At 42.9% G+C, this 27,261-nt stretch overlaps 2 protein-coding genes across 2 annotated transcripts in view; both read right to left on the bottom strand.

Moving 5' to 3' along the window:
* PRRX1 (paired related homeobox 1) overlaps window positions 1-27,261 on the bottom strand; it is a 379,246-nt gene that overhangs the window by 185,151 nt on the left and 166,834 nt on the right. The window lies entirely within an intron of this gene.
* The window catches only part of PDE4DIP (phosphodiesterase 4D interacting protein), a 254,630-nt gene that overhangs the window by 210,108 nt on the left and 17,261 nt on the right, over window positions 1-27,261 (bottom strand). The window contains exons 2-3 of the mRNA XM_053468624.1: window positions 21,123-21,175; window positions 6,165-6,232 (exon numbers count right to left, since the gene is read on the bottom strand). Of these exons, the coding sequence (XP_053324599.1) occupies window positions 6,165-6,232; window positions 21,123-21,175 (121 nt within the window). The remainder of the gene's footprint in view (window positions 1-6,164; window positions 6,233-21,122; window positions 21,176-27,261) is intronic.

Here is a 27,261-nt window from a genome sequence, read left to right as displayed (position 1 = left end):
ACGGGGTGCTGCGGCTTCGGCTGCTTTTTCTGCTAGGTGCTCCCTGTCGGACATTATGTCGGCAGCAGATTGGTCTCAGGAATCAACGTTCCGTACCTTTTACTTCCGTCCTCACGCGCACGCAGCATTTTCTCTTTTAGGGGGCGCGTTAAAAATGCAAAATATGAAGCCTCCTGTCTTGCTATAAAATTAGGGATTAATCTAGCCATGGTGTAGAATTAATCTAAATTTTATTAAATACAGGAGTATTTTCCCCCCTTTTATCTTTAGTTTTCCCTACCCTTGGTGTCTTTGGTTGCTTTTATTTATCTTTTATTCTGCACATTTCTTTGGGTAGGGTATTTACACGTTTGGTTATTGTTTAGTTTATTTTGATGCTGTGATTTATTGAGTGACGGATTGCTGGGATTTATATAGTCTATCCTTGTTTCTGATTGGTTATTTCTTGTATTATGATGTTAACTCTTTTGCTGCTGGAGGTTATCAGTAAAGATGGTTATGCAAAATACTCGCCTCCTGTCTTTAATAAAATTTAGGTTAATTCTACACCAAGGCTAGATTAATCCCTAATTACATAAGTTATGGTGGGTAAAGGTGATGGAAAACCCTTCCACTTAAAATTAAGGGGGTAGTAGAAGCATTATTAAAACACTCCTCTACAGACACCAGAAATGCCAGAAGGCAAAAGGTGATCATTGTTGACCTTATTTGCATGTGTCTATCACTTGTGCTTGTGGCAGCACCATGATTTTTCTGAGGGAAAAACAAGCCTTCTGGCTTGTCTGGTATCTGTAGATGAGTGTTTTAATAATGCTTCTACTACTCCTTTAATTTTAAGTGGAAGGGTTTTCCATCAACTTTACCCACCATAAAGTATGTAATTGTATATTAATATATATTAACATATATATTAATATTATTGAATTTTTTGTCCAATTTTGGTGTGTTACTTACTTTAAAAAAAAAAAAAATTAAAGGCGGATGGGGTTTCGGTTTCACCCAAGCGAATGCTGAATTTTTGGTTTCAGTCCAGAATTTTCATTTCAGTGCATCCCTACTACTAAGCCAGACACTGAAGTGGTAGGCCTACAACATATGAATGTTTGGCTTAGTATATAGTGATAGGGGTTATGCTGCATTATTGTCAATGTCTGGCTCAATGTATAGTGATAGGGATTATGCTGTACCCCGTCAATGTCTGCCTCAGTATATAATAACAGTTATGCTGTACCACCGTCAATTTCTGCACCAGTATATAACGATAGAAGCTATGCAGTTTAAAGTGTGTGGGGGGGGGGCACATACAGGATCTGCCCCATGTGCCAAATACTCTAGGTACACCACTGGATGTATATAAAAGGTGAGACATTATAGTGTTTACTGGATGGAGTGTAATATCAGATCACATCACTTCCAGGTTGGTATTTACCTAACACCTAACACATTTTGTATTAACACCCGATCAATTTATATTTAATCATATATATAGTAAAATCTATATTTGCTCAATTAATGTGTTCACTTGATAGCATCCTTGAGAATATTTTGAAATGTAATTAACATATCTTTATTTGTTTTATTGAAGAGATAATCAGCATATATAATTATCCCACATCAGACTACTTGATGAATTTTGCATTTATTTATTATTTCATACATGACATGTGATTCGCTTAAAATGCATCTATAAAAACTAGAAAAAAACAGCTTCTCATAGGTGATATTATAACATTATATAAATATGTGCAGGGCAAATACCCCAGTGACCTGTTCATTAATAGAAATGTACAAAGAACAAGAGGTCATCCTCTAGACTGGACTGAAAGAGCAAATATTCTTTACAGTAAGGGCAATACATGTATGCATATTTTTTTTAGAAAAATCTGAAAAATAGCTTTTTTATGTATGTTTTAAAAATCTAATACTAGTCATTAATAAAATGACGACAGTTCACCTTTACAGGGACACTCCTCCCATCAGGCCCGGACTGGCCATTTGCCCCGTGGGCTGGGCGGCCCAGGGCTGGATTGACGTAGGGGCTGATGGAGCTGCAGCTCCAGGCCCCTACCTTAAAATAGGCCCAGTCAGGACTGACTGGGCCTATGCGGCCACTACGGCCGCATTAACGCAGGGCAATAGGGGCACCTGCCCCTTAAGCCCGCAGCAACTGTGACTGCAACCAACACTCTAGGGGGCCAGGCAGCCCCCACCAGGGCCAGCCTTAGGGGTGTGCGGCCGCACAGGGCGCCACTGCAGCAGGGGAGCCTGCCCGGGAATTAAATTAAAACATCAGGGTTTTTTGTTTGTTTTTTTAAAACTTTATTTAACATCCTCCATGTTAAATAAAGTTAAAAAAAATGATGTTTCAATTTAAGTCCCGGGCAGGGGCGCTGAGCGGTCGCTCGTGAAGTTTTCAGCAACCGCTTGGCGCCCCTCACTCTTCGTGACTCCGTCAGTGGGGAAGGGGGTACATAATGAGAAAGGGGGGAAGGCAGTGAGAAGGGGGAGAGGGGGTACATAGTGAGAAGGGGAGGGGTGGATGGGGAGAGGGGGTAGTGGGAATGTGTACGAAAATGAATGAATAAATGTGTGGATGAATTGTGTGAATGCATTCAAGAATGAATGAATGTGTGGATGAATGATTTGTGAGACTGCATTCATGAATATGTGTAAATGATTCCTGTGAATGAGTGGGTAACTGTGTAAGTGTTTATGTCTGTCATGAATGTTTAAGTGATTTGGGGAAATGCAAAGATGGTACATGAAGGGTGGGCTGTTTGCTGACAAAGATGTCTTACACTGGGCTGTTAGGGGCTCAGGCTGGGCTGTAATATGTGTGCTGATCAGGTTCTATGTGGGCAATGTGGACACCAGGGCTGGCTTTGAGGTATGGCTTAGTGAATGAGGGACAAAGGGACTGGGAATGATTTCAGGGGAGAGGACCTCTCAAAGTCATGGTCAGGGTGAGAAGGAGGGAAGACTGCACTGACTATCACAGTCTTCCCCTAATCTGCAGTCAGTGTGGCAATTTTTTTTTGGTGTGGTAGCAGAGGAAGTGATTGCATGCTAGGGAGCGTGGAGCAAGGAAATGTCGGTGTGGCAGAGCCTGTCCTGGTGTGTGTGTCGGTGTGGCAGAGCCTGTCCTGATGTGTGTGTCTGGGTGGCAGAGCCTCTCCTGGTGTGTGTGTGTTTGGGTGTCGGTGTGGCAGAGTCTGTCCTTGTATGTGTCTGGGTGGCAGAGCCTGTCCTGGTGTGTATTTACAAAAACAAAGTAGTGAAGGACAGTCTGAAAAGATTATATGGAGAGAAACAGTGACCAATATACTTCCCTTCTTTCTTGTCACTGGTTCCGGATACCCAGCTGCAGCCCGTACAAAACACTCTCCAAGTGTTTTTCTTAAACAGAAAAAAGGACACTAGGGGGCGCTCGTGTATACCGGTTTAGGGAAATCGAAAAAATGAAACAGAAAAAAACAAATGATTGCGTAGTATTGTATACAAAAAGTGGCGCTGTACAACTAAGTAATGCACTCACACTTTATGTAAACTTTCAGGCTTCAAAAAAACATCCAGTCCTCCGGGTAGATATATAATGGGAATATGCAAGGAAAGCAGAAGACACGTGGGAAACACAATGGTGTAGTATCTAACAATAGTGTGACCCGCAAATATAGAGAGACACTTACACTTACTACAAGGGTATAACACCCATCAGATGTGTATTCCTGGTATTTCTCCTCCGTGCTGTGGGAACTTTTCCGTATTCCCCGGATGTGAGCTGGTGCTTTGTGATGGAATGGAGGTGAGTCCACACTATATTCCAATCAAATAAATTTATTTATAGGCTATAAGCCAAAATAATAAAAAGGTATGACAAATATCCACTCAGGGATGTTTAAAAACCATAAATAAAAGATCCAAATAAAAGAGCTCTGTAAAATCCTTAAATCCTCAACGCGTTTCGTCAAATAGACTTCATCAGGAGTGTTCATCGTTTGCTGTGTGTTTCTTTTTAAATGTTCCGGGCGCCATCGTGGTCTGCCGACGTCTGACGTCAGTCCGTGCGTCGTCATCGACGTTCCGTCTATCCCTCTGACCCTCCGTGTATGCCGTGGAGATGCGTGCCATAGTTTTTTACTCACCGATGTCTTTTCTATGGCACGCATCTCCACGGCATACACGGAGGGTCAGAGGGATAGACGGAACGTCGATGACGACGCACGGACTGATGTCAGACGTCGGCAGACCACGATGGCGCCCGGAACATTTAAAAAGAAACACACAGCAAACGATGAACACTCCTGATGAAGTCTATTTGACGAAACGCGTTGAGGATTTAAGGATTTTACAGAGCTCTTTTATTTGGATCTTTTATTTATGGTTTTTAAACATCCCTGAGTGGATATTTGTCATACCTTTTTATTATTTTGGCTTATAGCCTATAAATAAATTTATTTGATTGGAATATAGTGTGGACTCACCTCCATTCCATCACAAAGCACCAGCTCACATCCGGGGAATACGGAAAAGTTCCCACAGCACGGAGGAGAAATACCAGGAATACACATCTGATGGGTGTTATACCCTTGTAGTAAGTGTAAGTGTCTCTCTATATTTGCGGGTCACACTATTGTTAGATACTACACCATTGTGTTTCCCACGTGTCTTCTGCTTTCCTTGCATATTCCCATTATATATCTACCCGGAGGACTGGATGTTTTTTTGAAGCCTGAAAGTTTACATAAAGTGTGAGTGCATTACTTAGTTGTACAGCGCCACTTTTTGTATACAATACTACGCAATCATTTGTTTTTTTCTGTTTCATTTTTTCGATTTCCCTAAACCGGTATACACGAGCGCCCCCTAGTGTCCTTTTTTCTGGTGTGTATTTAGTCATCTGTTTTCTGGCCCTTTACTTTCTGTAGGAATAAATTGAACTATTTAATTTTTACTTATCCAGAGCTAAAACGCCCTCCTGAATTTGTAGTCACTTCAGAGAGACAAAACATTCTAGGCCCAGAAATCAGTGAGAGCAAAAGTAAAGGTATTGTGTTATTTACTCTATTTCAACCTGCGTATCTTATTAAAAATGATTAGTGGCACTAAATTGTGGCTTCAGGGGTCCCGTGTATAATGACTTTTTTTTAGTCACATTGCTCCGCCTAGAGGATTGGCTGAGCGCCGCAATTCAGTTGGGGTGGTCTGAGGTCTGAGTTTCTTCCCTGCTGTGCTGTGAGTCTGTGACTGACAGACTCACTCGTCGTAAGGGTGATCTGACCAGCCAAGGCCCAAGGAGTGCCACACTGCCACTAGTACCAACTAAATGGTCAAAGATTAGTTACTGTTTTGAATCTTTCATTAAAGATATAGAGCTTTATAAATTGCTAACGTTATGATTCATTTATTATATATTTATGTAATGCATGATGAAATATAACTAATAGACAGCAAGAAATGGTATATTAAATTTGTCAGAATTTGGTTTAACAAAAAATAAATAAATAAATAAAACTGGGCTGCTCAGTCTTAAATGCCCGGGCCTATTTTTCGTCCCAGTCCGGGCCTGCCTCCCATCATATGCACTTTAATGCATATGATAGCTGACTGTCCCCTTTAAGTTGTGTTTTTCTCCTTTTGCAAATACATGTTGTGATTTTGCAGAATCACTACCACCCATATACTGCCTCTTTTCCAACCCCCCCTGTTTACATACCTACATCCCAAAAACACATGAATTCTATACTATGTCCAGCTCCTGCACTGATTTAAATGAATGTTTTTCTGCTTCTAGCAGCCAGTTGTGTGAAAACAGGACACCCGTGTGATGCAGCTTTGGAGCTGCAGCTTCTCGAAAGGTAAGTGTCTTCATTTTGTCTTTTCCTACACGTTAAATAATGCTCATTAAAGTACGTACAAAGTAATTTAATATGCATTGAAGATTGGTGAGGTTGAGGTCGCAGAGGACATGTAGTATAGTGCCCTTTAATAACATTAAGGGGCTACCAATAGGTCACAAAGTCATGAAAATTTTCAACTTGATAAAAAATACTGAAAGTATTGAGACCTCTATATCTAAGTGGATGAATTAAGTAGATACGGCATGCTGGTTCACTTACAAAGACTATAAGTCAAAGATTCAAAAGTAGAAATAAGTATTAACATACCTTTTCAAATTCTCTTAATGTGTGAGCTTGTGAAGGAGGCCCTTTTTCCTTGGTGTTCAATAGAAGAGCTAGAAACAAACCAAGACAATTTATTTCATTAGGATTTACGTCTGTGAATTAGACCTGTGACTACATGGCATCAGGGGTCTAATGGAATCATTCAAATGAGAAATGGGTAAAGCATTTACTTTTTAGCCATATCTAAGAAGGAAGATTGGGTGAAGTCAATTCATGACAACCTTTTTTAGACTTATTTCTATGTGGGTGACCCTCATTCTTACCACTTCACCAGCTACATAATACATAAGGTTAAAAAATTCCCTCTTGACCCCAAGAGGCAATCGGATTTCTCCTTGGATCAAGAAGCTCTAAAATATGAATTCTATTTATTGCTCTGTATGCCATGGCTTTCTAAATAAATATCCAGACCCCTTTTGAAGGCATCTAATGTATTTGATAGCACCACCTCCCTTGGCAGTGAATTCTATACCTTTATTGTCCTTACTGTAAAGAATCTATTCCTTTGTCGTTTATGAAATCTCCGCTCTTCCAGTCTCAGAGGGTGACCTCTTGTTCTTTGTACATTTCTGTTAATGAACAGGTCACTGAAGAGCTCTTTATATTGGCCCTGCATATATTTATATAATGTTATCATATCCCCTCTGAGATGCCGTTTTTCTAGTGTATATAATTTTAATTTTGTTAGTCTCTCTTCATAACTAGTATCTCCCAATCCCCTTATTAATTTTGTAGCCCTCCTTTGCACTTTTTCTAGTTCCATAATGTCCTTTTTAAGGACCCGTGCCCTGAATTGTATTGCATATCAATCTTACCCTTGACCTGTAAAGAGGCAAGATGATATCCTCCTCCCATGAATCAATACCCTCTTTTTATGCATGCCAAAACCTTATTGGCCCTTGCAACTCTATTGTCTACCATTATTACTAAGTCCTTCTCATTGGTAGTTTTCCCCAAGGATATTCCATTTATAGAATAGGTCGCATTTTTATTATTTTTACCATAATGCAGGGCTTGACGAATTTGTTGTGAATCTAGGCGCCAGGTAAAAATGTTAGGAGCCAGGATTTTTTTAAACTAACAGTTGGTTAGGAGTGATCTGATCATCATCAGCCCACTTACTAAACTCACAGCATTTGACCTGGAAGCACCCTGGACTAGAGGACTGCATTGGGAGGCGGGAGGCAAAAAACTTGTGGGCACGGGCGGTCTTGCTGGGGCTGCAGGCGGGAGCGGGCGGTCAGGCACTGTACCTGCGGGTCCCGGTAATCCCGCAAGGCTGCCTTCTCGCTGCTCCCTTACAGTGTCTCCTATCTTGCGCCGCCCAGGAAGAAGGCGGAGTCACATGATGTGACGTCACTTCATGTGACTCCGCCTTCTTCCTGGGGGGAGCAAGCGAAGAGACACTGAGGGAACAACTTAAGGGCAGCCTTGCGGGACTGCGTGGGAAATCAGGTAAGGAGGTGGGCGGGATTGGCCACAAATGTGGCGGGTGCGGAACACCCACATTGCGGGAGCGGGATTAAAAACAGCAGGAGCGGGATTAAAAGAGCAGTCCCGCGCAGGGCTCTACCCTGGACCTTCAGGTCAGTGCTGTTTTTTTTTTAATTATTATTATTTTTTTTAACCCTTTCAATGCTGATGTTCCATTGGAGCACAGCATTGACTGATATTTAGTCCCCACAAGCTTGTGGGTACAAATGTTAACCCCTGCAATGCCACGAATGTGTCATACACAATTTCGGCATTGAAGGGGTTAACGCTGCACTGTCGCTCTCAGGGAGCGATCAGGCAGCAGGGGGGTGTTGGGGCTGCTCTCCACACTCATGGGGAGACCAAAGAACCCTCTCCCCTGTCCCTGAAGCTGCCTCTGGCAGCTGGGACTCAAATTGCTGGTCTATAGACCAGCCATTGCAGGGGGAGTCTCATTGATGACTGCTGTAGGCTTCCATGCCTACAGGAATCATCAAAGGGCTTGTGGGGGCTCGTTTTTGCTGTTGCTGGTCTGCCTGGGCTTCCAGGCAGACCACCAGCAGCAGAGCCCCGTACAAAACGGGAATTAACCCCTAAATGCCGCGAGACTCCTGGGCAGACAGCAGCAGCAGCGCCCCCGTGTGGTGACTCGGCCTCTTACATCCACAATTTTTTCTGGATGACAAAACCTAGGCGCCAGGACAAAATTCTCTGTCGCCATGGCGACCTGGCGCCTAAGATTTGTCGAGCCCTGCCATAATGCATAACTTTGCATTTGTCTATGCTGAACCTCATCTGCCACTTGCACACCAGTCCCCTGCTCTGTATAAATTCTCCAGATTAGTCTGAATTACCCTGCCTACATTTTGTGTCATCAGCAAAAACTGTGACATAGCTCTCAATGCAGCTTGGGAGATCATTTATAAATAAATTAAAAAGAAGAGGACCCAGGACAGACTGAGAAACATCCATTCACAACAACTCTCTCAATTTCCAATCCAAATACAGACATTTGCCCCTAAGCCTATTTCTGTTAATTTGTAGAGTAGCCTTTTATGTGGAACCGTATCAGGTGCCTTAGCAAAGTCCAGATAAATCACATAAATAGGTTCGTTTGACAAGACCTTTCACAAATCCACGTTGACTTCTATTAATTGGATTATGGATCACAATATGTTCTTGAATGCTCTGGTAACCAAGACTCTATAAACCTGAATATGATTGCCAATTCTCTTCAGCTCTGTCTGGTCAGGTGTCTACTCTCTGACTATGAAAACACTTAACGTGTTTTTGTCATATTATTGTGGTTCCTGTTGACTCTTAATCAAGGCTTCTTCTTTCGTTTTCCTCTTTCTTCTCCTTATTCCTCTTCTTCCTCGTTGCCAATACTGGATATACGACTTTGCTGCCTTCTCCTACCCAATGACCTTGGCATGTCTGACTACACTTACTACTCTTCTCTTCCAACCACCTTGCTGACCTGGCCGCTGGAGTAAAACACATCTAATATCATCACAACGGTGCGTGCGTCGGACGTCGTTGCAGGTGACTCAGGCCGTCGGTACGTCGCCACTGTGGTGCCGGCGTGCGTGCACGGTGGAGGACATGGCGATAGGGCGGGAGCGCGGACGCGCGTGCGCGGCCGAGGTCCAGGAGGCAGGATCGCGAAGCAGGCATGCGTTCGCGGCAGAGGCGGAGCCGCGACGCAGGCGGAGCTGCAGGCGGCGTGCGTTAGCGGCCGATCTGTGGGTCTTTACAGAAAGTAACGAGACTGTTGCTACTGTTTGCATTCACACTGCTGAATTACTCAGCATTAGGGTGACCACTTTTATTTCTGCCATTCCGGGACACACTATGAAGCCCATGAGATATGTATATATATATATATATATATATATATATATATATATATATATATATACATATATATTGTGACACAATACCCCTTCACTTGGTACTAATTTTTACTCACACACAAATAGTAGACCCTGCTGCCAATACATTTTATGTTGATAAAATTGGACCCTATGCAAGCATTTCCTTGGAACCCGCTCCACACACCAAAAAATATGTATAGATCAAATAAACAACACACAAAACAGCACTTGCATGTATAGATCAACTGAATAAGACATACAAACCTACATAACTACATACATAAATAATGTATGGAAACATAGCATAGCAGGGATAGATCAACACATTAACACACAAACCCAGCTTTGCATTAGGGCTGCAACAACTAATAGATAAAATCGATAATAATCGATAATGAAAATCGTTGCCAACGAATTTCATTATCGATTAGTTGAATCAATTTTTATCGATTATAAAATGAGGGTTTTTTCAGAGCAAACGCTCTGAAAAATACCCCTCGTTATATAATCCGTTTAGTCTGACTCACAGCAGCAGCTCCTATTTACCAGTCCCTCCCTGTAATCACTGTGACGGCTGGCCCCGCCCCTTCCTTCTCCCAGAAGGCCAGAACCACATGGCTGTGACACTCATCTAACTGTAAGTATAAAATTAATATTTGGGCTGCTGAAAGTTAGGGGAGGTGGGGGTTAATTTAGGGGCAGTTATGGTTAATGGGATGTTTAGGGTTAATTTAGGGGCAGTTATCGTTAATGGGGTGTTTAGGGGCAGCTATGGTTAATGGGGTGTTTAGGGTTAATTTAGGGGCAGCTATGGTTAATGGGGTGTTTAGGGTTAATATAGGAGCAGCTGTGGTTAATGGGGTGCTTGGGGTTAATTTGAGGCAGTTGTGGTTAATGGGGTGTTTAGGGTTAATTTAGGGGCTGTTGTGGTTGATGGGGGTCTTTAGGGTTAATTTAGGGGATGCTGTGGTTAATGGGGTGTTTAGGGTTAATTTAGGGTAGTTGTGTTTGATGGGGTATTTAGAGTTAATTTAGGGGTAGTTATGGTTAATGGGGTGTTTAGTGTTAATGTAATGATGAGGACTGAGGGTTAATGTAATAAAGTTAACTTAAGGCGCAGTTAGAGGTAAAGGGGGACAGACTAAGGGGAATCTAAATCCTGGGGACAGTGAAGATTAACCCTGTACTTATTTATAAAAGTATGGTGTCAGTGTGCTGTGAACAGGTCTGTGACTCTATGAGGGGACTATGAGGTATCTGGGGGGTATAAGGCATATCTGGGGAGGATGGAGTGACATATCTGGGGGTATAAGGCATATACGGTATATAAGGCATACATGGGGATGGCAGCGTGGCATGTCTGGGAGGCAGTGTGGCATGTCTGGGGATGATGGAGTGGTGTATCAGGGGGTATAAGGCATATCAGGCACAGTGGCATATGTGGGGATAGAGTGGAGTGACATATGTGGGAGGCAGCGTGGCATATGTGGGAGGCAGCGTGGAGTGGTATATGTGGGAGGCAGAATCTGACCAGCAACCAGATAAGACACACAAGACTTGCCATCTTTCTCCCCAAACAGCACCGCATGAGTCAACTTTGTCTCCAAAGAGCCAGTCCTATGCCATCTTTGTCCCATTTGTCTGTGCCTTCTTTGCCTTTCCACAAATCAATTATAAATATATAATACACACACAAACATGTTTATACTCACTAATTCACACTTTCATTCACATAATTAATTCACATAATTGTTTATTCTCTCACTCACATAAATCATCTACACATATTCATTAATGCATTCTCACAAATTCATTCTCTCCCTCATTTAGACAATTCATCCACACATTAATTCATACTCTCTCATTCAGACAATTCATCCACACATTAATTCATTTATTCTCTCACTCAATCTCACTCTTTATTTCAATATTCTTACAACCCTCTTCCCCACTATCTACCCCCTCTCCCTTATTTCTCATAATCTACTCCCTCTCTCTTCCTCCCTTCTCATAATCTACCCCCTCCTTTGTAGTTCACTTACCTTCCAGAAGTCCTCCAGTGTGAGCGCAAGGGCTCTTTCTCCCTGCTCTGCCGCAGTGCGCGCTGCTTCACCGCTGCTGAGTGCCAGAATATGATGTCATATTCCAAAGCTCAGCATGATGCGCCGGCATCGCAACCGAGCTAGAGGCCTCGCGGAGGAGATGGAGCAGCGCCGAGCAGTTGCTGAAAATTTTATGAGCGACCACTCGGTGCCCCTCTATCCGCTGCTTAAAAAAAAGGGCAATTCGGGACGCGTGGTCAACCTACTCAGCATGCATTTGGGGTATGCTTTACTCCCTGAAACTCAGACACCACTTTTGAAAAGGAATTATCAAGCTCTAAAATTGACCTTTAACAAACTAATGTTGTTAAGCTACTAATAGCTAAGTATTCAGTTGAAAGATGAAGGTCTTCTATTTTATTCATTAGGAGATATTATTCCCCTGAGCCATGCCTCTACCATGGGAGGGGATGGTAGGTCAGGCTGGAGTCTCAGTAAATGGTGCTTCAATCCTTAAAACCCTGTGCAGGGCTGTTGGAATCCTAAAATACTCACTGAATGCAGTGATTTGCTTTTGCTGCTTCTTTACTATTCTTTGTTGATGCCATCTGCAGGTAAGACTGGAAACAAGTTCATAAGCAGAGGCAGAGACTATAAAGTAGATTTTGCCTGTGGCATCCAATAGTTTCTTTCACAGCAGGCCTGTAAGGAGGCAGTAGTGGTACAGGTCTCTGAACTGTAGCTGGCTTGCAAACGGGAGTCTGAAAGAAGCCTATGAACATACACAAATGGCACCAGGCTATACAGGAGTCTGGACATGGCCTTTACAAGTAAACGTGGCACCAGACCACTCAGATAGTAGTGAAACCCAGCTTCACATGAATACAGAAAACAGAACACACAGGGTTAGACAGTTGTACAAACTAAGTCCAGGCTAAAGTCCGTAACCAGACAACCAACCAACCGAGAACAAATACCAAAGGAACAAAGTGAAAACATATTCAGTATCCAAGTCATGAATCACAAACCAGATAAACAGCAAAGCAAATAATGGGTACAAAGGGGTAAGTCAACACTGAAGGTCCAAAACCAGAGGACAATCACAGGCACAATAAATCATAAACTCACAAACAAGGTGCCAAAATATGAGACTGGGAGCAACCCAATATTTATAGGCCTCTAACAATAACACAGGTGTGCCAGGAATCAGTCCTGTTCAGGTGAACTCTAAGGTAGTGATCCATCCAACCTGAACCTCCTAGTAGCCACTTGGGTAGCCCTTTGGTCCTTGACAGCCTCTTAGATACGATTTTCATTATCGATTATTATCAATTTTATCGATAAGTTGTTGCACCCCATCAAACCATATATTTTTAACAACTAGACACCCCAGGGTATTTCAAATGCTGGTATTGTAACCCTTTCCATGCATTATACAACCACACTTTGTCAAACTTTGTAAAAAAAATCTCACGAATTGTAATTTAGTTATAAATATACATGTCCTGGTATATGTCACTGTCAAACAACACCCCAATATGTGTTCAGCAACATCTCCTGAGTATGGTGATACCCCACATGCATAGGTTTGTCAGATTGTTTGGCTGGTAAAAGGCTACTTTTGGGACATGCTAAATTCAGGTTTTCAACACAGACTTTTAGCATTTGGTCATTCTGCCTCTATCACCTTTTTGGAACATCTTTGAACCCATCAAACCATATATTTTTGAAAACTAGACACCCCAAGGAGATGTTGTATTCAGCAACATCTCCTGAGTTCAGTGATACCCCGCATGCATGGGTTTGTCAAGTTGTTTGGGATTTAAAATGCCACATTTGGGGAGTGCGCATTTTTCAACTTGGAACTTTATTGTCCTACTGCCCTCATGTCCTAAGTGGGCCATGCTTGAAGCTGGATAATTCAATTTACCCCATCAAACCATATATTTTTTAAAACAAGACACCCCAAGGTATTTCAAATGCTGGTATTTTAACCCTTTTATGCATGAGATTCTACCACCAGCCTTTGCCAAAGTTTGTGGTGGTATTTTTTTTTACACAAATTGTACCTCAGGAATGAATTCATAGCTCCTGGTATCACTATCAAACAACACCCCAATGTGTGTTCAGCAACATCTCCTGAGTGCAGTGATACCCCACATGCATGGGTTTGTCTGGTTATTTGGGATTTAAAATGCCACATTTGGGAAGTGCTTTTTTCTCCATTTTGGTCAGTCTGTGCCTATGCCCTATCTTTGAGCCCGGGCACTGCAAATTACCCCATCAAACCATTCATTTTTTATTAAATTAGCCACCCCTTGGGTATTTGAAATGCTTTTATTTTAACTCTTTCTATGTCGAGAATTTTTGAGAAGATAAAGCGCTAATTTTAGCACTTGCTGAAAATAATAAACTTTATTTTTTATTTTACTTATTTTATTCTTTTTTACATTTTGCTGGTATTGGATGGTTCCTCTGGTGACATCACTGCATAATTATTTTTAAATGTTAGCAATTTTTATTTCATTTTTTTATTATTATTATTTTTTTAACCCCTTGGCTGCTAAGCCATTTCCCACCCTGGTGCTTAGCTGGTTTTCAGCATTTTGGTGCATCTCACGTTTAAACGCGTTTAGAAGTAAATTTCTTGGGAATAAACTATACAAACCATATATTGTTTTTTTCAGCACACCCAGCAGATTTTATATGTGTATGTCTCATTAGGTTTGCAAAATAAAGCCAAAAATGGGAAAAATTTGTAATTTTTCACTTCCGACTCAATACAAAACTAGTTTGTAATTTTATTTTTCTAAACTCCAATATCAAAACCTGTGTTGCTAAATATTTGTGGTAGGTAACCGGTCTAAAATAAACAGAAATTGAGAACAGTAAACTGTGTTTTTCTAATACCGTATTTGCTCGATTATAAGACGAGGTTTTTTCCAGAGCAAATACCGTATTTGCTCGATTATAAGACGACCCTGATTATAAGACGACCCCCCAAAATCTGAATATTAACTTAGGAAAAAAAGAAAAAGCCTGAATATAAGACGATCCTAAAGGAAAAAAGTTTTACCAGTAAATGTTAATTCATGTAAACTATTTTTTTAAATAAAAGCTTTGACTGAGAAAAATATTTTGTTTTTATTTCTTGTATTTTCCAACCTGTCCCCCAGTTACGCACATCTGCCCCCAGGCTTGCCACTCCAATATGGCACTGTGGCCCATGATATGCCTTTTAACCCTCTATATGCCACTGTGCCCCATGGTATGCCTTTTGACCCCCTATGTGCCACTCTGCCTCCAGAAATGCCTTATACCCCTATATCCCATTCTGGCATTTGGGGGTTAAAATGCATATTATGGGGCAGAGTGGCATATAGGGAGGTATAAGGCATTTCAGGAGGCAGAGTGGCATTAAGGGAGTTAAAAGGCATTGTATAGAGCACTCTGCCTCCAGAAATGCCTTATACCCCTATATGCCACTGTGGCATTTAGGGGGTTAAAAGGCATATTATGGGGCAGAGTGGCATATAGGGAGGTATAAGGGATTTCAGGAGGAAGAGTGCTCTATTAAATGCCCCCTTAACGCCACTCCAGAAATGCCCTATGCCCCCATTTAACACACACCCTATACCCCCATTTAACTAACACACACACACACTCTCTCTCTCCCCCCCTCTCTCACCCCCCTTCCCCCTCTCTCACCCCTCTCTTACCGGTGCTTCCAGTCGGGGCAGCGGGTTGACGTCGCCTTTCGCTGCAGCCGAAAGGAGGTGGAGTTGGCAGCGGGGGTTTGTATGCGTCCGTCGCATATACTTTCCCCGGCTGTCCAAGATCAGAGTTCCCCGCACCGGTGCGGCACCGGTGCGGGGAACTCGGATCTCTGAGAGTCGGGGAAGGTTTACGCGACGGACGCAGACAACCCCCGCTGCTAGCCACGCCTCCTTCCGGCTGCAGCGGACGTTTTCTACGCGGATCGCACCGGTGCGGCACCGGTGCGGGGAACTCTGATCTCTGACAGTCGGGGAAGGTTTACGCGACGGACGCAGACAACCCCCGCTGCTAGCCACGCCTCCTTCCGGCTGCAGCGGACGTTGTCTACACGGATCGCGTAGACGTCAACCCGCTGCCCCGGCAACACAGCAGGAAGCACCGGTAAGTGTGTGTATGATGGGGGGGGTCGGGGGGTGAGACAGGAGGATCCAGGTCCCCTGCAGCGGTGCGGGGGATCTGGATCTTAGTCTCCTAATCAGACCTCTATTTGAGGTCTGATTAGAAGACGACCCCGATTAGAAGACGAGGGGTATTTTTCAGAGCATTTGCTCTGAAAAAAACCTCGTCTTATAATCGAGTAAATACGGTACTCTGAAAAATACCCTGATATTGGAGTATTTTTCTTATAATCAGGGTCGTATTATAATCAGACCTCAAATAGGTCTGATTATGAGACTAAGATCCAGATCCCCCGCAGCGATGCAGGGGACCTGGATCCTCCTGTGTTAACCCCCCCCAACTTACCGGTGCTTCTGAGTCCCCGGTGCTTAGTCCGGGCTGCGTGTAGAGCTCTACGCGATACAATCGCGTAGAGCTCTACACGCTTCCCGGACTAAGCACTGGGGACCCAGATGCAGGGGACCTGGATCCTCCTGTGTTAGCCCCCGACCCAACTTACCGGTGCTTCTGAGTCCCCGGTGCTTAGTCCGGGCTGCATGTAGAGCTCTACGCGATATAATCGCGTAGAGCTCCACACAATACAATCGCGTAGAGCTCTACATGATACAATCGCGTAGAGATCTACACGCTGCCCGGACTAAGCACTGGGGACTCAGAGGCACCGGTAAGTTGGGGGGGGCATAACACAGGAGGATGCAGGGGACCTGGATCCTCCTGTGTTATGCCCCCCCTCCAATTTACTGGTTCTTCTGAGTCCCCGTTGCTTAGTCCGGGCAGCGTGTAGAGCTCTATGCGATTCGCATGGAGCTCTACATGCTGCACGGACTAAGCACCGGGGGCGCAGATGCAGGGGACCTGGATCCTCCTGTGTTATGCACCCCCCTCCCAACTCAGAAGCACCGGTAAGTTTGGAGGAGGGAGGGGGAGTGTTAAATGGGGGGTGTAAGGCATTTCTGGAGGCAGAGTGCTCTGTGAAATGCCTTTTAACCCCTTTAATGTCACTCTGCCTCCTGAAATGCCTTTTACCTCTCTATATGCCACTCTGCCCCATAATATGCCTTTTAAATCCCTAAATGCCAGAGCGGCATATAGGGGTATAAGGCATTTCTGGAGGCAGAGTGGCACATAGGGGGTCAAAAGGCATATCATGGGGCACAGTGGCATATAGAGGGTTAAAAGGCGTATCATGGGGCACAGTGGCATTTAGAGGGTTAAAAGGCATATCATGGGGCACAGTGGCATATATGGGGTATAAGGCATTTCTGGGGCAGATGTGCATAACTGGGGGGGCAGGTTGAAAAAAAAAAAAAAAAGGAAAAAAAAAAATATTTTTCTCAATCATAGCTTTTATTAACAAACAATTGTTCACATAGTTTACATGAACTAACATTTACTGGTAAAACTTTTTTCCTACAGGGTCGTCTTATATTCAGGCTTTTTCTTTTTTTCATAAGTTAATAGTCAGATTTTGGGGGGTCATCTTATAATCGAGCAAATAGGGTATTTTATTGCTAAAAGTTAAATTTATTAGACTATCACAAAAGACATCTTTAAATTTAATGCATGGCTGCCATCAATTAAACAGCTCTAGCTGCCCGGGATGTTAAAATATTCCAACAAAACTATATATTTTTAGAAACTACACCCGGCTGCAGCAAATGAGGTCTTATTTGTATTTGTATCACAAATCTAAAACCATAATTTAACTTTCCAGCTATCTAGAGCTGTCTAATTGCAGGCATCACTCCTAAATGTTTTAAGACAATTTTTTAACAAGATTTTCTAATCTGCCATATCTGAAGTTAAAGTGGTCTAGACATCTGGGAAGTTAAATTAGGGTACATAAAGTATACATTTCAAGAAACTACACCCCTTGGCGCTTCAAATAAGGGGCAACAGGCATTTCTAGGACAAAAGGTGAGTGCACAAATAATGATGGAATATGTCGCTTTGGCTAGAAAATATGTTTTCTAGCCATAGCGACATGTTTATTTTTGTCTTGCGCACTCCCGGTTTCTACTAGAAACACATGCAGCCACTCATTTGATGCGCCAAGGGGTGTAATTTTTGCAAATGTGTACTTTTTGTGCCATAATTGAACTTCCTATTTGAGCAGTAATGCCACGTCAAGGCTTCATCCCTAATTACTGACCATTCACACGCCTTCATATCTCCATTCACTCGCAGAAGCACACACCATACTTTCCATACATCCACTCACAGAAGCACACACCATTCTTTCCCCTTACAATCCCAAAGAAATTATGGTAAAGGGAGAAAAAAAATCACTTTTACAGTAAAAATGCAAGGGGCTCCAGGGATGAGATGGTTACTCACGTACCACACAGGCTAAATGGCTGATTTTAATAATATTTCCAGTTAATTTACAGTTCATCAGGATTTCAAAAGTTGCCTCGCTCTACCATTAGTTAAAATTTAACCCCATGATCAAAGGGATCATGGGGTTAAAATTTTGTATCGGCCATTTTTAAAAAGGGAATGTGACGTTTCATAGCTATATGATCACCGTGGTAACTTTGGCTACCACAGTGATCATTTAGCTAGAATACTTAAACTTTTTTTTTTTTATAAAGTTAAACTAGTTTATGCTTAGATAATTTAATTTAATTGATAAAATTTTCAAATAGAGACTATTTGAAAATTTTATCACTATCAAAACCTGGACTTTTACAAGGACTTGCTGATCGTCCATTTACCTTTATGAAGGACATTGCTTTTACGTATAACCCAGCTGTTATGCCTACTCGTTTGTAAGTTTTTAATCTATATTTATTAAACCATAGTTTTATCGCACTATTGCGTTTTCTATTACTTATACAGAAGTTCCAAAGACGAAAGAGAGTGTGGACTTCTGACGAGCTTTCATTTCCCATACACTTGTGAGTGCAACAAATACTTTAATTTTTAATTTTTTGTACGAACTTATTACACTATATTTTGTTTTATATTTTTTTTCCCACATATCTATGCGCCCCGACCTTTGTCTATATACCGTTTGTCACAACACTTATGAGGAGTGTTGATCTACGGGAGCAGCAAGATTTGTAGGGTATTGTAAATTATTTTTCATTTTCTAAGACCTACCCACTCGTGAAGGTGTTCCTTTTCCGTTCAGGCCTACCTGGTACGTCAGACTGAATGGACCCTTTACATCTTTATTTCTCTGTTCCACTGATCCTATTTAGTGATGTCCGGACCATGAACGAATCGTTCATTTGATCCGAATCTTTTTAGTGATCCGGATGAATCGGTTCAGTAGACTGAACGATTCATTTGTAGCAGTTCAGTCTGTGAATCATGCAGTTGTAACCTGATCCTAGAGCGAGTCATCTGCAGAGCACTCAGACACAGACTCTGGGATCATGTTACAGCTCATTAATTCACAGAGGAACGATGACTCATAGAGTCAGAGAGTCATTCAATGATTCATATGATTCAAATGATTCATATGATTCAAATGATTCGAATCTTACAAGGATCCGGATCTTACAGTGATCCGAATCTTACAGGGATTCGAATCATTCAGAGAATATCACCAAACTTTTATAAATAAATACATTAATAATCACTGCCCCCAGGATTTACATTCCCCCTTACCTCTAACTGCACCTTAAATTAACTTTATTAAATTAATTAAATTAACCCTCAGCATTAAATTAACCCATAACACCCCATCAACCATGACTGCCCCTAACATTTACCCTAAACACCCCATTAAGCATAACTGCCCCTAAATTAACCCTAAACACCCCATTAACCATAACTGCCCCCAAATTAACCCGAAACACCCCATTAATCATAACTGCCCCTAAATTAACACTAAAGACCCCATTAACCATACCAATTTATTAGGCAATTTATCTGGAGTACATGCAATTAATTTAGGGACAGTTATGGTTAATGGGGTATTTAGGGTTAATTTAGGGGCAGTTATGGTTGATGGGGTGTTTAGGGTTAATTTAGGGGCAGTTATGCTTAATGGGTGTTAAGGGTTAATTTTAGGGGCAGTCATGGTTGATGGGGTGTTAAGGGTTAATTTAATGCTGAGGGTTAATTTAATTAAGTTAATAAAGTTAACTTAAGGTGCAGTTGGAGGTAAAGGGGAATGTAAATCCTGGGAGTAGTGATTATTAATGTATTTATTTATAAAAGTATGGTGATATTCTCTGAATGATTGGAATCCCAATGAAGGCAGAGTCGTTCAAAGATTCGGATCTTACAGTGATCCAGATCACTGTAAGATCCGGATCACTGTAAGATTCGGATCCCTGTAAGATCCGAATCTTTGACCGACTCTCTGCCTTCATTGATATCACTAGAGTAGGCAGGAGGGTTCATTGACTAATGAAAGGGGCGGGGCCAATCGTTAGTGTGCCTACACGGAGGCATAAACTATGATTGAGAAAAATTATTTTCTTGTTTTTATTTCCTTTTACTTGCCATTCTGTCCGTGGTTATGCACATCTGCCCTCAAATGCCTTATACCCTCTTATATGCCACTCTGCTGCCCAGAAATACCTTATACCCCATATATGCCACTCTGCCTCCCTGGTATATCACTCTGCCTCCCAGATATGCCTTATACACTCCTATATACCACTCTGACCCCAGATATCTGGGATATCTTATAAACCCCTATATGCCACTCTGCCTCCCTGACATGCCTTTTAACCCCCTATTTGCCACTCTGCGCACCATATATCCCCTATACACCCCTGATATGCCACTCTGCCTCCAGAAAACCATTATATCCCCCCATGGCACTCTTAACCCCCCCCCGACTTACCAGTGCTTCCCTAGACTTGTCCTCCGTGCTTCAGATTCCTTGGTGTCTAGTGGGGGCAGCCAGTGGAGGTCTGTGCGACGCATGCAGAAAACCTCCGCACATCTGCTGGGGCTTCTATGACGGAGCACCAGAAGGTCATGTGACGCCGGTGCTCTGTCATAGAAGCCCCAGAGGAAGTGCTGGGAGCAACGGAGGTTGTCTGCACGCATCACGCAGACCTTCCACCGGCTGCCAGAGGGGAGGATCTCTTAGTCTTGTAGTCAGACCTCTATTTGAGATCTAATTATAAGACGACTTTGAATATAAGACGATGACTATTTTTCAGAGCACTTGCTCTGAAAAAAAACCTTGTCTTATAATCGAGCAAATATGGTAATAAAAGACATGTGTCTTGCTTCACATTACACTAGTAAAAATAATCCCAGTATTACTTCTTCAATGAAGTAATGACTTGCATCATGTTTAGGTATCGACACAATAGCAATATTTTACTATGCACTTAATTATTGAACAGTTTACACCAAATAATTGTAATCAGATTGTTCTAACCATAGCTTTGCATTACCTGCCATGTGACTGCTTTGCTGCTGTAGATCATTCTCTTTGCCAGGATAGATTCTGCAATACAAAATGAGTATTTCAAATAAAATTTAATTGCTCCTATACTTACAGATGTATTGGCAAGATACATTTGCACAATCATATATGGTATCTTTAAAAAGATAGCCTAAGTATTGCATACTATAAGAATTATTATCTCAATAAAATGTTTGAAGGCTCCAAAGCTGCTGCAGACAGCCTCTTCATGGTCTGTTGCTTCATGCCAATCATTGGCTAATTTCCGGGACAATGCACCACGGCCAGTCTTAATACTCATGGATCTCCCTCTAACTAGCCAAAATTACAGGAGGACAAGGTCTGTTCCTCCAGACTTCTCTTCACTGCTCCTTAGCATCACATCCTGACAATTGACGCTGAACCCCAGGATATAACATTATATCCTGGTGCGCAGCACTAATGTTGTGTGCACCCAGAGAAAGCACTGAAGCAGAGGAAACAGACCTCTCACTCGCACCGCAGGACTTAAGAAGGAAAAGGAGAAGGAATAGGTAAGAAATGGGGGAAAGGATTATAGTGACAAAGGCGTAAAAGTTATAATAGAGAGACAGTGAGAAAGGCCAGATATAAAGAGAAAAAAAGAGAGATAGGGGCAGATAAAGAATGGGAGAGATACAGAGAAAAAGAGAGATAAAGAAAGAAGAGGGTAATGATAAATGGAAGAGAGAGTGCCATGGACAAGGCTATAGGGAGCCGTGACGTGGGAGTATGGGTGTACAAAGTGTTGAACTCCAACCAGACTTTCGGTGCGTTTGTCACTTCCCCTTAGGGCACAAAGTAACCACCACCAACCCCAACCAGTCACCCCCAAAACTGCCACCACCGAGAACAAGACCAGGGCTTGTCACGGTCAGGACTACTTGCCAAGCCGTGACTGTGTGGAGGGCGTGGGCACGAAGGGGTTAATAGCACCAGGCCTCTGGATTTACTAATTTGACCCCTTAACAGGGCATAAGTTACACCAAATTAACCCCCAAATCCTGCCTGTATCCCCCCAGGTAGTCTGCCACCACTCACGATTTTGATACCGGATTCATGAGAAATCCGAATTAGAACATTTATCTTTATATATATATCAACCCACCCTGGGCAACCAACATATATATATATATATCCTGTAGAACTTAATAACAATACTGTAACGTGTTATCCTCTCTTAGGGTTTGTGGATATCGATACTAGAGCCCAAAGACAGACTTGGATTTTGAATATTTTAATAACAAAAAGACAAAGGTTACACAGTGCCAGAATTACAAAAAACAAGACATACAAAATAAAAATAAACAGCAAACCGTTCTTAAAAACAAAAGGGACTTAACCCCTTCGCGACCTTTGCCGGTTCAGGACCGTCATGACATGAAGGTCGCTAAATGACCTTTGACGGTCCTGAACCGTCAAAAAGTTAAATAAGCTTAGACAGTGATCAACGATCACTTTCTTCGCTTAAACAGCGTTACTGTAATGCCTCGATGTCGAGGCATTCAGCAAGGCCGAGATCGGCATCCGGGGCCATGTCTGGCCCCTCCCCGGGTCGTCAACAGCCGCCATACATTGTAAAAGCGTTTATCGCCTCCTAAACTTAAATGGTGTCGCTGGAATGCCTCGATCAGGAGGCATCCAGCGACACCAAACACTTACCTCTGGGTGGGCTGTGACCGCTCCGGAGAGCGGTCACAGCCGCAGCTGCCGGTGTTCTTCGCCATCACCAAGATGGCGGCCGCCCTGTAAAAGACACAAACAAGTTTTAAAAGTTCGCTAGATGGTCTAGAGAACTCTGGCGCCACTTGCAGGTTGAATACAGGTACTGCATTCAACCATGCAAGTCAATGGAGCCCAGCTTTCTAATCACAATGTGATTAGTAAAATATTCAAAAAAAAAAGTGCTTACATTTAAAAATAATTATGCAGTGATGTCACTAGATGAACCATCCAGTACCAGCAAAATGTGTAAAAAAAATATAAAAAAATAAAAAAAAAGTATTAATTTTGAGCAAGTGCTAAAATTTCTCAAAAATCTCAACAAAGAGTTAAAATAAAAGCACTTCAAATACCCAAGGGGTGTCTAATATAAAAATAAAAATGGCTGATGGGGTAAATTGGAGTGGCTGAGCTCAAAGATAGGGCATAGGTACAGACTTTCCAAAATGGACAAAAAAAGCGCACTTCCCAAATGTGGCATTTTAAATCTCAAACAACACGACAAATCCATGCATGTCGGGTATCACTGCACTCAGGAGATGTTCCTGAACACACATTGGGGTGTTGTTTGACAGTGGCATATACCAGAACCTGTATATCTATAACTAAAGTACAATTTGTGTGAAAAAAAAAATAAAAAAAATTACTATTACAAAGTTTGACAAAGTGTAGTTGTATAATTGGTGCATGGAAAGGGTTAAAATAACAGCATTTGGAATACCCTGGGGTGTCTAGTTTTCAAAAATATATGGTTTAAATGGGTTAAATTGAGTTAACCGGCTTCAAAGATATTCCAAAGAGGAGATGGAGGCAGAATGACCAAATGACCACCTGAATTACGCATGCCCCAAAAGTAGCCTTTTACCAGCCAAACAATCTGACAAGCCCATGCCTGTGGGGTATCGCTGTACTCAGGAGATGTTCCTGAACACACATTGGGGTGTTGTTTGACAGTGGCATATACCAGCACCTGTATATCTATAACTAAAGTACAATTTGTGTGGAAAAAAAAATAAAAAAAAAAATACTATTACAAAGTTTAACAAAGTGTAGTTGTATAATTGGTGCATGGAAAGGGTTAAAATAACAGCATTTGGAATACCCTGGGGTGTCTAGTTTTCAAAAATATATGGTTTGAATTGGTTAAATTGAGTTAACCGGCTTCAAAGATATTCCAAAGAGGAGATGGAGGCAGAATGACCAGATTTGTTAAAAAAGATTTGGAAATCATAAAACGCTGCTTGTACTTATTGCCCTATAACTTACAAAAAACAGCAAAAAAACATAAAAAAACATTGGGTATTTCTAAACTCAGGACAAGTAGTAGAATCTATTTAGCTAGTTTTTTTACTTGCTTTTTCAGGTCAGTAAAAGATTTTTCAAATAAAAGTCATAAAATGTGTTTTTTTTTCAATTTTTCACCATGTTTTTTTATTTTTTTATAGTAAATAAGATGATACAATCAAAATAATAGTATCTGAAGAAAGCCCATCTTGTCCTGAAAAAAACAATATATAACTTATGTGGGTACACTAAATGGGTGAGGAGAAAATTACACCTGAACACAAGCACCACAAAAGTGTCAAAACAGCCTCGGTCCCACAGGGTACAAAACGAAAAATGAGCCCGGTCCTTAAGGGGTTAATAAAATATGCAGACTGAAATAGAGTAAATAACACAAAACAATAACTTTTCCTCTAACTGATTTCAGGGCCTAGAAAGTTTTGTCCTCTGAAGTGACTACAAATTCAGGAGCATGTTTTATCTCTGGATAAGCAAAAATTAAATACCGTAGATCTATTTATTCCTACAGTAAGTAAAGTGCCAGGAAACAGATGACCAAATAAACCAGGACAGGCTCTGCCACATCGACCCCCAAACACACACACCAGTACAGGTTCTGCCACACTGACACCCAAACAAATACACCAGGACAGGCTCTGTCACAACCCCGCACACCAGGACAGGCTCTGCCACACAGACATCCAAAAACACACACACCAGGACAGGCTCTGCCACATTGACACACAAACCAGGACAGGCTCTGTCACACTGACACCCAGACACACACCGGGACAGGCTCTGCCACACTGAAGCATAAAAATATATTTTTTACACTGCTTTGTCATTAACTGCCACTTTTGTATTTTTGCCCCTTGTGTATTGATGCCCCAGACAGGCCCCCTTTATTATTTATTAATGCCCCCCACAGCCTTGTGTTTTGCCTCCCTTTGTGCATTTATGCCCCCACACCCTTATGCATTAATTTATGTGATGCCCCAGCCAACCCCCTCGCTTGTGTATTGATGTCCCAACCCTTTTGTATTGGTTAGGCTAGATTTCCACTTGGGTTTCTTTGCTAAAAACGCCAATACCGCCACCTGGCGTTTTTTTTGTGAAAAACGGCTGCAGCCAGATGTTAGTTGTTCTTCAATAGGAAATCGCAAAATGCCATTTCCACTTGGCGTTTTTCTGTTTGGCGTTTTTTCAGTCCTCTTTGGCGTTTTTCTGCTTTTTTGGGCTCTGGCAGTTTTTCAAAATCGCAGCATGTTGACACTCTGGCGTTTTTTGCAAGAAATCTTGGCGTTTTTCTCCAATAGAAGTCTATGGGAGAGAAAAAACGCCATGAAAAAGCCATGTGGGTTTATTGCCTTGGCGTTTTTTATGGTGTTTTTACCACAGTTACAATGCAGAGGATGGACCCAGTATCTGTGTGTCCTACGAGAAATAGGCTGAAAACAAACAGTTTCACACAAAACAAAGTCCTGGACTGGTTCATATTGAATTTTACACCATTTGGAACAAACATGCCATTACAAACAAACATACGCGACTGGATCCTGCGTGCCAAAAGCAACAGCAAACAATTTGCACCATCATTTGGGGCCAATCTTCCCAGAGGAGCAGACATTCGGAATAAAGCATGCCTTACAAACCACAGAAAAGAGACAAAAGGGTCTACCAAGTAAATGACATCAGGAGAGGGCAGATACTTGCCATTTATCCTAATCCATTTTAGCTGGGTGAAACTTCTAACTTGTAAAGGCTGGAAAAACTGCCTAAGGTCAAAAAAAGCAATTTCCACAGAAAGGCTAAAAAGCCAGAAAAAACTGCAGAAAAAACGCCAAAACGCAGGTAAATGCAGTGGCAGTTTTCTTGGCGTTTTTCATCAAGAAAAAAACGCAGGACAAAAACCCAAGTGGAAACCTAGCCTTAATGTGATGCCCCACTGCCATGTATATTACCCCCAGCCATGGGCGTATTTGGCACCTGGGGCAGATCCTGTATGTGGCACCCCCCCACGCACACACTTTAAAACTGCATAGCTTCTATCATTAGGCAGACATTGACGGGTGTAACATTCACCCTTCGCTGTCTGGACTTGTTTAAACTTTGTGTTTAAACTAGTTTCTCGTTTCCAACCTCTAGTGGCCGCTCTTGTCACTCTGAACCACTCAGAGTGATTATCAGGTCCAGCTGCAGTTTATTACCTGATCAAGCCAGCCTTTATAAACCTGCCCAGCCCTTCAGTCTGGGCCTTGACGTTAACGTTTGAAGGCTGCTTGTTTTGGTTCCTGTTTTGGTTCCTGTTTTGGTTCTTGTATTGTTCCTGAGTTGCGGCCAGCGCCCCACTAGTGGACTCCCAGGTCGAGTGCCCTGCATCTGGGCTCCCTGGTTAAATGCCCTGCAAGTGGGCTTCCTGCCGTGTGTGCCCTGTCCAGTGGGCAACCTGCCGTGTGTGCTCCGTCCAGTGGGCTTCCTACCGTGTGTGCCCCGTCCAGTGGGCTTCCTGTCGTGTGTGTGCCCCGACCAGTGGGCTTCCTGCCGTGTGTGCCCCGACCAGTGGGCTTCCTGCCGTGTGTGCCCCGACCAGTGGGCTTCCTGCCGTGTGTGCCCCGACCAGTGGGCTTCCTGCCGTGTGTGCCCCGACCAGTGGGCTTCCTGCCGTGTGTGCCCCGACCAGTGGGCTTCCTGCCGTGTGTGCCCCGACCAGTGGGCTTCCTGCCGTGTGTGCCCCGACCAGTGGGCTTCCTGCCGTGTGTGCCCCGACCAGTGGGCTTCCTGCCGTGTGTGCCCCGACCAGAGGGCTTCCTGCCGTGTGTGCCCCGACCAGAGGGCTTCCTGCCGTGTGTGTCCCGACCAGAGGGCTTCCTGCCGTGTGTGTCCCGACCAGAGGGCTTCCTGCCGTGTGTGCCCCGACCAGAGGGCTTCCTGCCGTGTGTGCCCCGACCAGAGGGCTTCCTGCCGTGTGTGCCCCGACCAGAGGGCTTCCTGGCGTGTGTGCCCCGACCAGAGGGCTTCCTGGCGTGTGTGCCCCGACCAGAGGGCTTCCTGGCGTGTGTGCCCCGACAAGAGGGCTTCCTGGCGTGTGTGCCCCGACCAGAGGG

This window comes from Spea bombifrons, chromosome 6 (assembly GCF_027358695.1).
Source record: "Spea bombifrons isolate aSpeBom1 chromosome 6, aSpeBom1.2.pri, whole genome shotgun sequence".
Classification (NCBI taxonomy): domain Eukaryota; kingdom Metazoa; phylum Chordata; class Amphibia; order Anura; family Pelobatidae; genus Spea; species Spea bombifrons.
The sequence above is the reverse complement of the archived record's forward strand: the minus strand, read 5'-3'. Positions and strand labels throughout refer to the sequence as shown.